Source organism: Cryptomeria japonica, chromosome 6 (assembly GCF_030272615.1).
Source record: "Cryptomeria japonica chromosome 6, Sugi_1.0, whole genome shotgun sequence".
Lineage (NCBI taxonomy): Eukaryota > Viridiplantae > Streptophyta > Pinopsida > Cupressales > Cupressaceae > Cryptomeria > Cryptomeria japonica.
Genome location: NC_081410.1, coordinates 182,989,302 through 183,003,742, shown reverse-complemented (window position 1 = coordinate 183,003,742; position 14,441 = coordinate 182,989,302). Strand labels below are relative to the sequence as shown.

The 14,441-nt window shown below is 38.8% G+C and overlaps 1 protein-coding gene across 1 annotated transcript in view; it reads right to left on the bottom strand.

The window, feature by feature from the left end:
• Positions 1-3,384: 3,384 nt before the first annotated feature.
• The window catches only part of LOC131077614 (hexokinase-1), a 39,228-nt gene continuing 28,171 nt past the window's right edge, over positions 3,385-14,441 (bottom strand). The window contains exons 8-9 of the mRNA XM_058015143.2: positions 4,119-4,200; positions 3,385-3,975 (exon numbers count right to left, since the gene is read on the bottom strand). Of these exons, the coding sequence (XP_057871126.2) occupies positions 3,634-3,975; positions 4,119-4,200 (424 nt within the window). The 3' untranslated portion in view covers positions 3,385-3,633. The remainder of the gene's footprint in view (positions 3,976-4,118; positions 4,201-14,441) is intronic.

Genomic DNA, 14,441 nt, shown 5'->3' with positions numbered 1-14,441 from the left:
TTTCTAACTTTGATTAACTCTTCTGAAACTATCTACTTCAAAGTTGCATTCCTTGCTATTCATTTTCTTCTTCTCTCGCCTTCATGATGTCAATGCTTGATCTTCATGTGTGGTCATTGCAAGTGCATCCTCTATTTGCATTTGTTACTTGTGCATGATGTCCTTGATCGAGATTGCTTCATTGTTGTACTGACCTTGATCTTGGATTTTTGAAGGAAATTCAAGAATGTTGAAACATCTTTTGCTTGCAATGTAACTTTTTGAGATTTTATCCTCCTCGTGTTGTAGTGCAAGCCTTGAATGTTGTGACCTTCTTGAGCACTTGAACCTTGATGTTATCCTTTGTCTTACTTGCTCCACTCCTTACATGCATCACCTAAAAAGAGAAAAAAATAAATAATAATGGTAATGAAATCTCTATGCTAATGAAATGTAAAAGCAAAGTGCGAGTCTAAGGCTTTGCATTTTGAAGACTTTAAATAGATTCTCGTGCTAATCATATCAACTCCTCATCATCCTTAACTCCCTTTCCACAAAATTTCTTGTGATCTAGAGGTTATCTTGCAATTGGCTTTGAGATTCTCATGTAATCTTGTATAAAACCTCGGATTTTCCAACCCCCATGCATGTTTTCGAGATTTGAGAGACACTGTATAAAATCGAAATTTGATAATGCTCTTGTATACTTCATAGAATTCTTGACGATGTATGCATAAAATCAGATTTAGAGGTGTGTTATGTATAAAATCGGAAATCAACCCGACATGCATAATTTCAAGATTATTACCATCTCTTGCATTCATTGGCAGGATTTTGAGGTATCAATGTATTGATCTCCTAATTCAAATTATACCTCCTTCTGTGGTTGGTTGCATTCACAATAAGTTATGCTCCTCAAATTTATTTGAATCGCACTTGATTGATGAAAAATGATGGTTTTCACCTTATACATGCTCTCATGCAATCATCAATTCTTGATAAGGGATCGGCTGCCTTGCATCTTTTATTTCATTTTCACTCTCAAAATTCTCCGCCAAGGTTGGCTGGCATGAGCGCCTATACTTCATTAATTCAAATAGATTTATTAATCTCCAAGTCAGCCCGATGCTCCATTTCGCACATTACAAGGTATATATGTGAATTGCAAACGGGTTTTGGGAGGCATTGATTCATTGTGGAGCGAAAATTAGAAGTAATTATGTATATTGCAAAGTAGAATATTGAAATTGTATTTGGATATGCACTATAGGTCGGAAGCTTCACCTCTTTATGTGATGAGAACAAGAAATTAAGGGGTCTTGAGTGCTACATTTTGGAATTATCATTAGCCTGTGTAATACATTTCGAGTTTTGATGACCCCATGAATTGAGGATCGAGATTTTAGAAGGGGTATGTATGAATTCAAGATTTTCAAGTGGCCATGTAATACATAGCGGGATTTATATGAAGTTGTGTAATGGTGTGCGGGAGTTGAGGAGGCTCATGTAATGCAACGTTCAACAGAGTTTGGAGAACCTAGTGTATAGGATGTCGGGTTTTCACCATGTATATGCATTGGACAAAGGTCGGGGTTTCACCATACCCGTGCATTGATTGAAGCTAAGGGCGGAAATTTAGTGCACTAAGTATACCTAGGAGCGGAATTTGGTGGTTCCTATGCATTAACCTAGGGCAGAATCTAGCCATGTTCATGGCATTAGTGGCATTAGTCAAAGGCAAACTTTTGTTATGTTTATGCATAGGTAACTAAGTTTGGGTTTTTGAAGTGCTCTTGCATTGAGCAAGGTCAGAAATTGCTATTGTGCATGCATGAGGAAGCGCGGAAATTAGGAGTGATCATGCATTAAACCAAGGGTGGACTTCAGCAGTGTGCATGTATTGCACCAACAAACTTACGTTTGCCCATGTACTCTTCATCCAAACTTCCAAGGGTTTAAGTGACTCTTGTAGTGCAACTCGAGGATACAAAGGTTAAATGTAATATTAGGGCTAAATTGCAAGGGGACCTTGCAATTCCACCCCTACAATAGTCAAAGCACTTCTTACCCTCTTCATGTTTACAAGTGAGTGATTCATTCTCATAATTCTTAACCAAAAGCAAACCCTCCTTTTAAGACCAAACCCTTGAAATTATTGTCAAACTGAGACTAAATTGGGAAAACACTAACCTATCAAGAGAGAAAGGAGTCCCATTTGCAATGACGCGATTTATGAAAATGTCACAACACGATTTCTGTCACAGCTCAAGTAAATAAACCATTACAGAGACTGCCACATCCCGTTCACACACTTGTTCATTGCATCATTTAGGGCATCATTCTGCAATATTCAAACAAAATAGTCAGCATGGCAATCAATTGGTAACCATAAGTCTCACGGTGTGCCAAGTCATTTGTCAAATCATCGGGGGCACGTTAGCGATTGGATACACTCTACAACTGATATGGATGAGAAACCAACGAAAGAAATGGTTCTCTTAAAGGCGATGATTCAATTCCCAGTGGCTGAATCAAAATACAAAAGATAAACAGCCATACACATTTCTCAAGGATATGCCATGTAGGGAATAGATAGATAAATAAAGATACATTCTCTACTTGGTTCTGCATCTTTATCTTTGTCAATTTAATTGTACTAGAAGTTTCTACATAAACCATTACTTATTTGGATTCTCAGATAGAAAATTGTCCACTGGGATTCTAAGGCCCAGACCATTTTCAAGGTTACTCGTTTATGTATAATGGGGTAGTTGAATTAAGTGTAGTCAAACGGTCAGTTTTTTAAGTATTAGAATTTTCACGTCTTCTACATAACAAAATAGGCAGAGGCTGGGGAAAGCATAAGCACAGTCAAAAGAAGCTGTGAGTTCGTGGCAGTAGCAATTACGGTAATAGAAGGAATTACCTCCAGTATGTCCAAGGAGAGTCAAAGAAGGTGATTCTGATCTGGTCACTTATACTTACAGGACTATGGTCGATGCCAAAGACTAGCTGCATTTTCATCTGAAGAACTCATTAATTACTGTTGTTAGATAATCTTATTCAAGCACTATTTATTGAATTAACTCATCATTTTTACATGTTGGTTGTGTTGTCTATCAATAGATTTTGTGCGTGTTGATTGCCCGAATTTATAAGTTACTATGAGTGTCTATGGTTCAGTGCTTAAAAATTAAAGCTGAATATCAGTCACTGTCTACCAGATTTTCTTATATATATGTGTTTGGATTCAACATTTCTGATTGGAAAATGATTCAAACAATTGCATTGTGACCGGTTCATAATTTGTTGTAAGGCTGCAATTTCTAGTATTTAAACTAAGAACTAGAATTATTTCTTACGAATGATTGCTAGATTAACTGGAGAAAAGTGTGTAGGCCAAAATTGATGATAAAAGTTTCTACATTTCTACATTTTCATTTTGAAAAGAGAGCCATACACAAGAAGATAAATTATTGCCTCCTGAGCAGACCATTAGAGTAAATCACAAAATTGAGCAGAAAAAAAACTGCTCTGACTGAGATGCTCAAGATACACTAACATAAGCCTGTCTTATCTATTAATACAACAAGATACATTACCAACCCTGCTGAACTAGGGTATATGTATGCCTTGAATGCCGAGCTTTCGATCTCAAGTTTCTTGCAAGTACTGTGAGTGAGATGCAGCAAGCAGAGCAGCTCCGATACCTGAGCCATCCCTTGAATGTTCTATGACCACTCTTTCTGAAGCCTTGCTACCAAGCAATTCTGTAACAGCATTTTTCAGATACTGTCTGAACAGATCATAGTGCTCATAAAGCCCCCCATCCATTGCAACAACAGTTTTTTTTTCCTCTACAGTTTCAAATACATCTCTCCCAATTTTTTTTAAAATCCCAACTATTCCAGCTCCCGCCAATCGGGCACCTCTCTCTGCTACAATCCGACAAACTTCAATAACAATCTTGCGTGTCTTCAATGATGTGTTTTGAACCTGGAAATCATACAAGGATACAAGTAAACAGAAGAAGCTTGACTTCCTAAACAAGATTATTAAATTGAAAGTATGCTAACCTTAAGCAAAGAATAGAAACATGAAATTTCTTCATAGTTGAAACTTTAAAAAAATTATCATACCCCCAATGCCTCCTTAAGTATTCTGCCAACTACTTGAAGATCAGACGAGGTGTCACTGTGCATATAAGACATATGTGGAGTGCTGCATATGGCAAAGTTCAACTGTAAATGCAGTGGTTGAATTTTACACACAACATTGTGGAGTCAAGAATAAATTGTGGCATAGCATCACATTGTTTTAAATGCAGTGGTTGAATTTTACACATAACATTGTGGAGTCAAGAATAAATTGTGGCATAGTATCACATTGTTTTAAATTTATGTCAATTTCCTTTTCAATACAAATTGCATAGACTTCAAATAAGTACAAAATATTCCCTTAAACAAAATAAATTAAACCGTAAATGAAAAGCTATATAGTTGCAACACTGTAACATAGCATACTCAAGGTAGGTTCCTTTTTTCAATAATATCAATTACCGATGTTGACAAGTTCTCTCACAGTGAAATTAATCTGTGATAATATAAAGCAAAACAAAACTTAATATAATTCATGTTATAAAGGAAGGATTCATAGTAGGTGACAGGCACAGGTTTTTTCTTTTGCTAAGTAACCCACAAACTAATATGCTCCAGTTCCATTCTGGAGACTAACAGGCCTCATTCTGTTTTTTGGCATTCCTACCATGCGTCAATGAGAAATACACGTAGCCCACACTAACACAGGTGCTTCAAATGCTAACATTTTATTTGCATTTTATTTGCAAGGAGGAGAGAAATGGCATGATCATGGAACATTGGAGGGGGTAACCCCTTGGGTTCTTCAAATGCTTTTTGATACTTATTGAGGAAGCCTTTTAGGTTTCACAAAGGAGAAGAACTGGAAAGAGGTCGAACCTCTTGAGAGTGGAATTGGGCGAGGATACTAGAATGCCCCTTTTCAACAATTTTTCCCTATCATAGAAGCTAACCATCTAAGTCTCACTTGCCTTCAGTCCTTGTAATGTATACTCTCAACCATCACAATATAATTTGAGCCATATCTAGGAGTAGTCACAAGTGATTGGACCTAAGGTTTGCAAACGCAAGACAACCAACACCACATGTGCTCCACATAAGGAAAGAGCAAACATATCCATAGTTAATTGATAATCCCACAAAGTAAAATGTGCATTATGACGTGCCCCCATAAGACATAGCATTACCACAAGCTAAAATAATCTAAAATTATTGCGAGCATGGACATAGCAACATAGTTAGTTGACAAGTTTTGCACTAATAAAGTTGAATGCTACTTCCATCTATCTAGATCACTATCTTTTGTCTTTTGATACAATCAATGACCTTAAGTTCTTGGGTCAAAGAGATCCCCGCCAAAGCATGAAGAGAAATTTAAGCATCAAGAGTGGAGTCATGTTCTAGGGAAGCCAACTCTTATTTAGCATCTCTAAGATTCATCTAAATCATTGGGCAAGTTTGTAGAATCAATGAGATTACAAGCATTGCTCTCAACATTTGTGACCTTTTTCCCATTTTTTAACCACAGTTGAAACATACGCCATTTTCCTTTTTCTCCACAATCTCTCCTCAGCATAGCTAGTGAAAGGTTGTAGAATCAATGAGATTACAAGCATTGGTCTCGACATTTGTGGCCTTTTTCCCATTTTTTAACCATAGTTGAAACATACCCCATTTTCCTTTTTCTCCATAATCTCTCCTCAAGATAGCTAGTGATTTGGTTAGCATTTTGTACCCCAATCTAATGCTTCTATTCTGGTTTGAAAGATAGGAGAAACCAGCAACTTTTTGTTGGGCTGCAAAGTTGTGCAAGTTGAGCCAAGGCTTGAGCACCACAATAGAATGTCAGGTTTAAATGAGAACCTCTACCCAACGATCTTTTTGGAGACCACTTGCTAAACAACTTCTGAAAAATGATTGATCAAGGCCATGGGTCTAGTTTGCTGATTTCTCGAACTCACTTTGATTTCCCATACTAAATGTGTATGGCATAATTTAGTGAGGGCACCAATAAAGTCATCGTAGGCACTAGGACCAAAGTGGACGAGGGATTCTTTATGAAAGTTTTTCCATGTGAGAAATTGGCGAGTACCACCCAACCATTGAAACCACAATATGGCTTCTATTTTGAAGTGAAAAGACGAAATAGATAACTTTTGATCCTAAAGAATTCGATGTACAACAAAATATTGGCCATCCATGTGCAACCAATTGCTAGGCTTTGTACCATCAAATTTGAGGAAGCCTAGTTTAGGTGGCAGGAAAGTCTACCTTGATTGAGATAGGGGGATCCACTATAGTAGTGAAGGATTGGACCTTGTCTATACTAGATATGACCATTGTCAATGGGCTCACCGCATTGATTAGCATTGACAGCTTGTTGGTGTCCTGTTGACATGTTTTTCATGCACATGCGAACACAGAATAAAATACCTAAAGGTACCTTATCCTCTCTTGAGCAAAGTTTCCCGACTGCTGAAGATCTCGCCAAAGGATCAATCGAGGCAACTCCAAGGTTCTTGTATGTAGGTTCTCTACTCGTGGATAAGCTCTTTGTGGTATGATGTGATTTTGCTGGAATCACAAGGGGACTTACACTTGATGACTAAACGTCTTATTTGCTTTGAATATTGCTGGAACATAGGATTTCACTAGCCTAGATTTTTTGAAAAAAAGAAAAAAGGATAAGGGCGAGGAAAGGATCTAATTCTGACACTAAGAATGTAGGAGCAATGAATGATCTTTGATGAAATTCTAACTAAGTCTTGTTTTGACATCCCAAGACCATCTCCACAAGATTAGTGCGATCTTCGGAGGAAAGCTTTATGATGTTTAGATCATCGCTACAGGTATAGACACCATCAGGTTGATGCATATCAGTGAAGAAGCGACAATTGAAGTTAGGCTTAAGCTGAATAATTCCAGTTGACTACACAAGGCAAGTCTGCAATCAACAAACTGCTAGTAGTATGGATATACAAATTTCACCATCAATCAAACACATTTCTTCCACTCATCTAATAACATGAAATCAAATCTGAGAAGTATAGAGACCATGCAAATTGTTGAATCGACCCATAGATTTCACCATTTCTTCAATGAAGTTTACAAGTCTTTTACAACAACATCTTGGCAACAATCTTTGCCTTCTCTTCCTATTCTACTCTAACTGCTATTCTATTTGCTATTAATCATTAGCTATTCTAACCTCTATGAACTAACTGCTCACCTTCTAACTACTGACTAACTATTCTCTATTAGCTAACCATTACAAATGAGGAGCCAGGGCTTATATAGTGCCCTCAATACAATTCAATGGCTCAGATCAATTTGAGATCAATGGTCGAGATTTTACAATGAAAACCCTAATTAGGGTTTGTTACAACAAACTTAATTCTGACCAATGAAATAATTTCATTATTTGGACACATGTGTTCTCTGGAATATTCGACCAATAGAGAACCGGGGTAGGTACATCGAAGTTTGTGCCATCTCCAATGAGTCAGGTGCATTGAATCTGGACATGTTGAGGTAGACCAATCCGACTGGAGGAGTGATGACTGGGATGCCACCTTGTCTGACACTTGTAACTTGGTAGATGCTCAATTTGATGATGCTGAGAAGCTAACTTTAATTAACTCTTCTGGAACTGTCTGCTTCTTCAACGAACCCTTGCTTTAACCTCCTTTGTCTTTGATGTGCAGGATGGATGGTGTACCTTTCCTTCAAATGCTGGACTGGAAGAGGTCGTCCCTGATGATGCTGGACCGGAGAAGGCCATCCTTGTTGATGCTAGACTGGAGAAGGATGTCCTTGTTGATGCTGGACTGGAGAAGGTCGTCCTTGTCTTGGCTTGATCTTCTTTCATCTGTAAAAACAAATCAAAAGATGATTAAGGATATAATAAATTCATTTCAACATAGTATTTCACACCTTAAATCATCAACAAAAGATATTAAAATGAAGTTAGTTCAAGACTCTTTCCAGAGACGGGCCCTATAAGAATTTCGCCCTGGACCCTCTGGAAGGGTCAGGAGCGAAATTAGCATTCCTGGCCAACTTAGACCTCTTTTCAACGTTACCTCACAACCAGCTCCTCGCCTGACCCAAACAAGGTGAAAAATAGTAGCTTCAAAAGATTTCGCCCTGGACCCTCTGGAAGGGTCAGGAGCGAATTTTGCATTTTTGGACAAATTCCATCATGTCTCTACTCCAAAATGTCTTCCAAGGCAAGCATACGCTATCCTTCTCCTCACCAAAGGCTAGGAATCTACAACTTGACCTTCCTCATGGGCAAACTAGGTGATTTTGGGAATTTCGCTCTGGACCCTCTAGAAGGGTCAGGAGCGAAATTCCTTCTTTAGGCTTCATTTTACACTTCACTTCAATTCATCTGCATTCCCCCACATTGAATCCACTTCCCAACTTGACAACATTGGTTTGATCTTCACAAGGCCAAAAGGTCAAATTTGCTCAAAACCTAGCCAGGGACAGGACCCATCCAGAATTTCGCTCTGGACCCTTTGGAAGGGTCAGGAGCGAAATTCCAATTTTAGCTCAAAATATGCATCTTTGATGGTCAAGAGTCTATCCAAGGCAATCCAAATGGTATCTCTCACCCTTGTTTAGCCCCGACTTCACTCAAATCTTGAGGAAAAAGGTGGTTTTAGGGTTTTTCGCTCTGGACCCTTTGGAAGGGTCAAGAGCGAATTTTTTGTTTGTAGCTCACTTCTCCATCATTTCAACTTCAAATCACTTCACAAGGCAAGGAAACACTTCTCTTCTCTCATCCAACTCCAGTTTGACTTAATTTTGCAAGGAGAAAAAGGTGATTGAAGAATTTTCACCCCGGACCCTTTGGAAGGGTCAGGAGCGAATTTCTTCCTTTAGCCCAAAATCATCATTTTTGGAGACAACCATCAACTCAAGGGAAATCTCAAGGGCATCTTTTACCTTGGTCTAGGCATAGCTTAGCAAAAATTTGAAAGGAATAGGTAGATTTTGGGATTTTCGCTCTAGACCCTTTGGAAGGGTCAAGAGCGAAAATCTTGTTTTAGGGCTATTTCTCCATCCTTCCAACTTCAAATTACCTCCAAGACTTAGAACACCTTGCCTCACTCCTCTCTAGGTCATAAAATCAAAATCTTGACTTGATTTGCAAGGAAAAAAGGGTGATCTCAAGAATTTCGCTCTGGACCCTTTGGAAGGGTCAGGAGCGAAATTCAAGTTTTGGCTTCAAAATTTGCATTCTTGGCAACCAAAATCCACTCTAAGGCAATCCAAATGACTTCTCTCACCCTTGTCCAAGTTTAACTTTGCTCAAATTTTGGAAGAAAAGATGGTTTTTCGGATTTTCGCTTTGGACCCCCTTTGGAAGGGTCAGGAGCGAAAATCACTTTTAGGCTCAATTCCTTTATCTTTCATGGTTTCTAGTAACTTAAAGTCACTCTTAGGGGCAACTTCTCCTTGATTTTACCTTATCCCACACTTGATCTTAGCAAAAAATTGATAGCAAAGAGAAGTTTTGAGAGAATTCGCTCTGGACCCTTTGGAAGGGTTAGGAGCGAAATTCTCATTCTTGACCAAAAATCATCATTTTTTCAACTTGAAACTTCTTTGCAAGGTAGAATTTCATCTTACATTGCCCTAGGAACAAGGCTTCATGTCCAAGAAAGGTCAAAAAGTAGGCTTATAAGGAATTTCGCTCTGGACCCTTTGGGAGGGTCAGGAGCGAAATTTCCTTTCCTGGCTAAAATCCTTCATTTTCATAACTTCCAAACATCCCCAAGGATTCCAACATGTCAATTCTCTCCTTCAACGTGCCTTGGTCATCAAGATTTGGCCAAACAAGGAAAGAAATGCCTCTTAGAGAGATTTTCGCTCTGGACCCTTTGGAAGGGTCAGGAGCGAAAATCTTGACTTGGGCTAGATTCTTCATTTTTTCAATACAAAACATCTTCAAGAGGCAAAGACAAGCTATCTCCCTTCCATTCAATTCATAAAAGACCAAGAACTTGACCTTCTTCAATGCAAAAATAAGAGTTTTTTAGGAATTTCGCTCTGGACCCTTTGGAAGGGTCAGGAGCGAAATTTCCTTTTTTGGTCCAAAATCCTTCATTTTTCAATGCTTTCAAACATTTCAAAGGCAACCAGAATGTTCAACCTTCCTTCCAAGATACCCTGCAAATCAAAATTTAGTCAAACTTAGGAGGAAATGAGCTTTAAGAAGATTTTCGCTCTGGACCCTTTGGAAGGGTCAGGAGCGAAAATCTCATTCCAAGCTAGATTGCTCACTTTTCAAACTTCAAACTACCAAATAAGGAAAAATTAGATCATTTTCCACATTAGGAACAAGGTTTCTAGTCCATTCAAGGCAACAAATAAGGTTTATGATGAATTTCGCTCTAGATCCTTTGGGAGGGTCAGGAGCGAAATTCTCCTTTAGGCCAAAATCTTGTTCTTCAAAATCAACCAACTCCATCTCCGGGCAAAAACACATCAATTCATTCTCAAACATGCCTTAGAAACCAACACTTAGCCAAAATTGGGAAGGAAATGTGGGCTACAAAGATTTTCACTCTGGACCCTTTGGAAGGGTTAGGAGCGAAAATCAAGATTTGAGCTTTATTCTTGACCTTTTGAACTCCAATTTTCTTTGAGAGGCAAACAAAGACCCTTCTTCACGCATCCCCATCAAGATCCTGACTTTAGCCAAGGAGAAATGAGAGCTTTCAAGAATTTCGCTCTAGACCCTTTGGAAGGGTCGAGAGCGAAATTTTTATTCTTGGCTAAAATCTTCACCTCATCCACCTTTACTCACCTCCTAAGGTTAGAACATTCACAAACACCTCCACACATGCCTCAAAAACTAGGAATTTGGTCTTGACAAGTGATAAATTGAGGTGTATAAGGATTTTCGCTCTGGACCCTTTGGAAGGGTCAAGAGCGAAAATCACAATCTTGGCCAAAATCCCACCTTGGTTCACTCCATTCTCCATCAAACTTTGATCAAATCAACTTCCTTCTTTCACTATCAAGATATTCCATCACCCAACTTGGTCTAGGCAAGGTCCAAATGGGTTTTCAGGGCCAAGGAAGGCAAGACAGGGAGATTTCGCTCTGGACCCTTTGGAAGGGTCAGGAGCGAAATCCTCATTTGAGGCTAGCTTTCATCATCTTGAGATCCAAAAATTCCTCTTCAAGGCAAATATTGCACCAAAACCTACCAAATCATGCCTTAGAAGCTCCTAACTTGGTCAAGCTAAGAAGCACAATAGAGGAAATATGAATTTCGCTCTGGACCCTTTGGAAGGGTCAAGAGCGAAATTCACCTTTTGAGCCAATTTCTCACATATTTTCTCCTCCTCACACCTTGGAAAAACTTCATTAGGCCTCCTTTCCTCATGATCATGCAAATTTCTCCTTTAGGTTGACATATAGCTCCAGTTTTTGTGGAAAATAGGGTTTTACATGAATTTCGTCCTGGACCCTTTGGAAGGGTCAGGACCGAAATTCCCATTCTAGGCTCAATTCACCTTCAAACTGGCTTGAATTTGTCCTAGGCTAGATCTTTGATTCATCCCTTCCATTCCTTAGCCAAATTTGCTCAACCACTCACTAACTTCCTCGAACTCAAACGGGACACCACCAGCAAAACCAAGCCTAAGGAAGACCTTGAAAAAACGCCCTTAACTTGGAGCATCAACTGACTCACCCTAGCTCAAGCAGAGCCTGCTATCCAGTGATCCTCCTGACAACACTCACCATGCAAAAGCTAACAGACTAAAACCTAAAAGACCCAGAAAACAAACACTAGAGAGCAAAAAGCAGGGGTCCCCATTTGCAATGGGGCGATGTGTGAATACGTCACAACATGTCCATTATCTCTACATTGGTTTCCATTTGCATTTGATCAATTTAGTCGTTGAGAGTGCACAATTAGCCCTAGTGTGTCTTGAGAACAACAATATATGGGAAAACAATCAAAAGGTGAAGATGAGTGCAAATGTGGAGGTTGTTGAATGAGGAAAAAAATGAGGTCGGCCAAAAAGGGTTTTCCTAAGCTATGGCTTTGGTTCGCTCAAAGAGATGAGTGTAACGTACGATCCACTAGAAAGGGTAAAAATTGGCCCAAACTTTTTTTACTACTTGTACACCCCATGGGTTACATTTTCTATCAAAATTGACAACTTGTGGCTAGATTAGGAAAAAAATTCTTCTAAATACTCAAATACGAGGGGAGGTCAACAAATTGAAACAATTACTAAATTAAAACTGCAAGAGTGGAAGGATACTTTAAAATCTATAGATGTGTTGTACAAAGAGAACACTAATAGCTATCTGACTAATGCCAAGTACTAAAATACTCAATTGCAAAGAAAAGATAAATTGACAATATTTAAAATGAGCAACACAAAGGCAGGAAGAAAAGCAAAGGCGATACAGAGTGTGTCTCGTCTGTGAGCTCACCAATATACTTTATCTCATTAATAAATAGTGTTAGCCCACTATTTTAGAGCACTATGGAGTATTAGAACCATATCCATAGCTCACTAGCCCATATCCAAGGTACGTGATAAGTAACTTCCTGGAGCTAACCCACTTATCTGTGGATCACAAAATTCAAAATGACCAAAGGTTACTAGGGCTAGGTTGCAAGAAAATCTTAAGGGATCTTCCAGTATACCCAAAGTTACATGGAAACTCAGGACGGGTTGTCTAAGCCCCCTAAGTATTGGAGCCAAAATACCCTTGACTTTGTTAAACCCTTTATTGGAAATACAACTTAGCCAAGAAAAAAATCTCTTCTAAGGAAATTTAAAAACACCCAACGTAGAGTTTCTAATTTAAAGGAAAAAATGAAAAAAAGGTAAAACTCAAGTAATAGACTTAATGCTAAGTTGTTGATTCAGTACGGATGTGGGTGTAGGTACATGTTGTGACCTTTTCACACATTGTCCCATTGCAAATGGAGAACCCCTATTTTTTTTGCTTTTCAAGGTTTTGCCTTGGCGTCACAACAACTAATCACCAGTCTTTTTACAATGAAGGGTTAGAGTTTTTAGGTGGTCATCAAAGTCAATTAAGGAAATCGTGATTGAAATAGTGTTTAGACACCATCAAAGTGCTTAGATGGCCCGAAGGACGAAAAGTGCAATCGATTTGAGTCAAATTGGACAACTTTCTATTTTTTAGAAAGTTTTCTTTTTTGCTTTTTCTTATTTTTTAGGAAGATTTGTTTTTGGCACTTTGGGACCGATCCCTAGAATGGCTATTTTTAGAAAGTTTTTCCATTTTTTAGGGAGCCTTACTTTTTCTATTTTTGGAAAGGGGATCTAGGGTTTGGTCGGTTCCTATCTTCAAAATGAAAGTTTGCACCTCCAAGGTGAAGAAATCATGGAAAATCATCGAGAAATCCATCAAGTGTTTATGGCCAAGAGAAAGTTTCTAAATGGAGATAGCAATGTCTCAAGCTAGTACCAACTCTACCATGATGAAAATGGAAAAGTCTACCAAGGAGGGATATGGGAATGTCTTATGCCGTGGTCAATTCTGCCCAAGGCATGATTTGAAATATCCTAGCAAATGATGAAGTTCGCTTGGGGAAATGCACAAAACGTCCTAACAATACCTGAAGTCCACCCAACACTTAACATGAAAATGGCATAACAATCAACAAATTCCACCACCTCCCAAACAAGAAATGTCTTGAGACCACCTAAGGTCCGCCAAAAGGAGATAAAGTTTGGCATGAGAGGGCATGAAGTTCGCCCCCCCAAAGAGTGAATTGTCTTGCCAAGGTGCCAAGTCCACCAAGATTGGAAAAGAGAGTTGTCATGACACCTAGCCAACTCCGCTCAAGGAAAAGAAAACATTGGCATGCCAAGTTTCCAAGTCCACCAAGGTTGAAGTGAAAATGTCTAAAGCCATATACCCAAGTCCGCCCAAGATTGAAGAGTGAATTGGCTTGCCAGGTGCTGAAGTCCACTTGGGAAAAGCACAAAACATCCTAACAATGCATGAAGTCCGCCCAAGTCACAATGGAAATGTCCCAAGGAAAGGTCAACTCTGCCATGGTAATGAGAGAAATGTCTTGATACCACACAAAGTTCGCCACGGTTAGAGTTTGACCAAGTTTGGAAAGTCAAAAAAATTTGCCCAACACTTGGAGAAATTTCTTAAAAGACATGAATTTCTGAAAATTCCTTGCCAACACATGGACAAGATGAGGACAAGGTGTGAAGTGGTGCCAAAATACAAAAATAGAAACTTTCTTTTGAAATCTTTTGAAGGGATTGAGTTGCCATTTTGAGGAAGATGAGAAGGAGACCAGGTTCGATGAATCCATGAAAGAATGTAAAGATG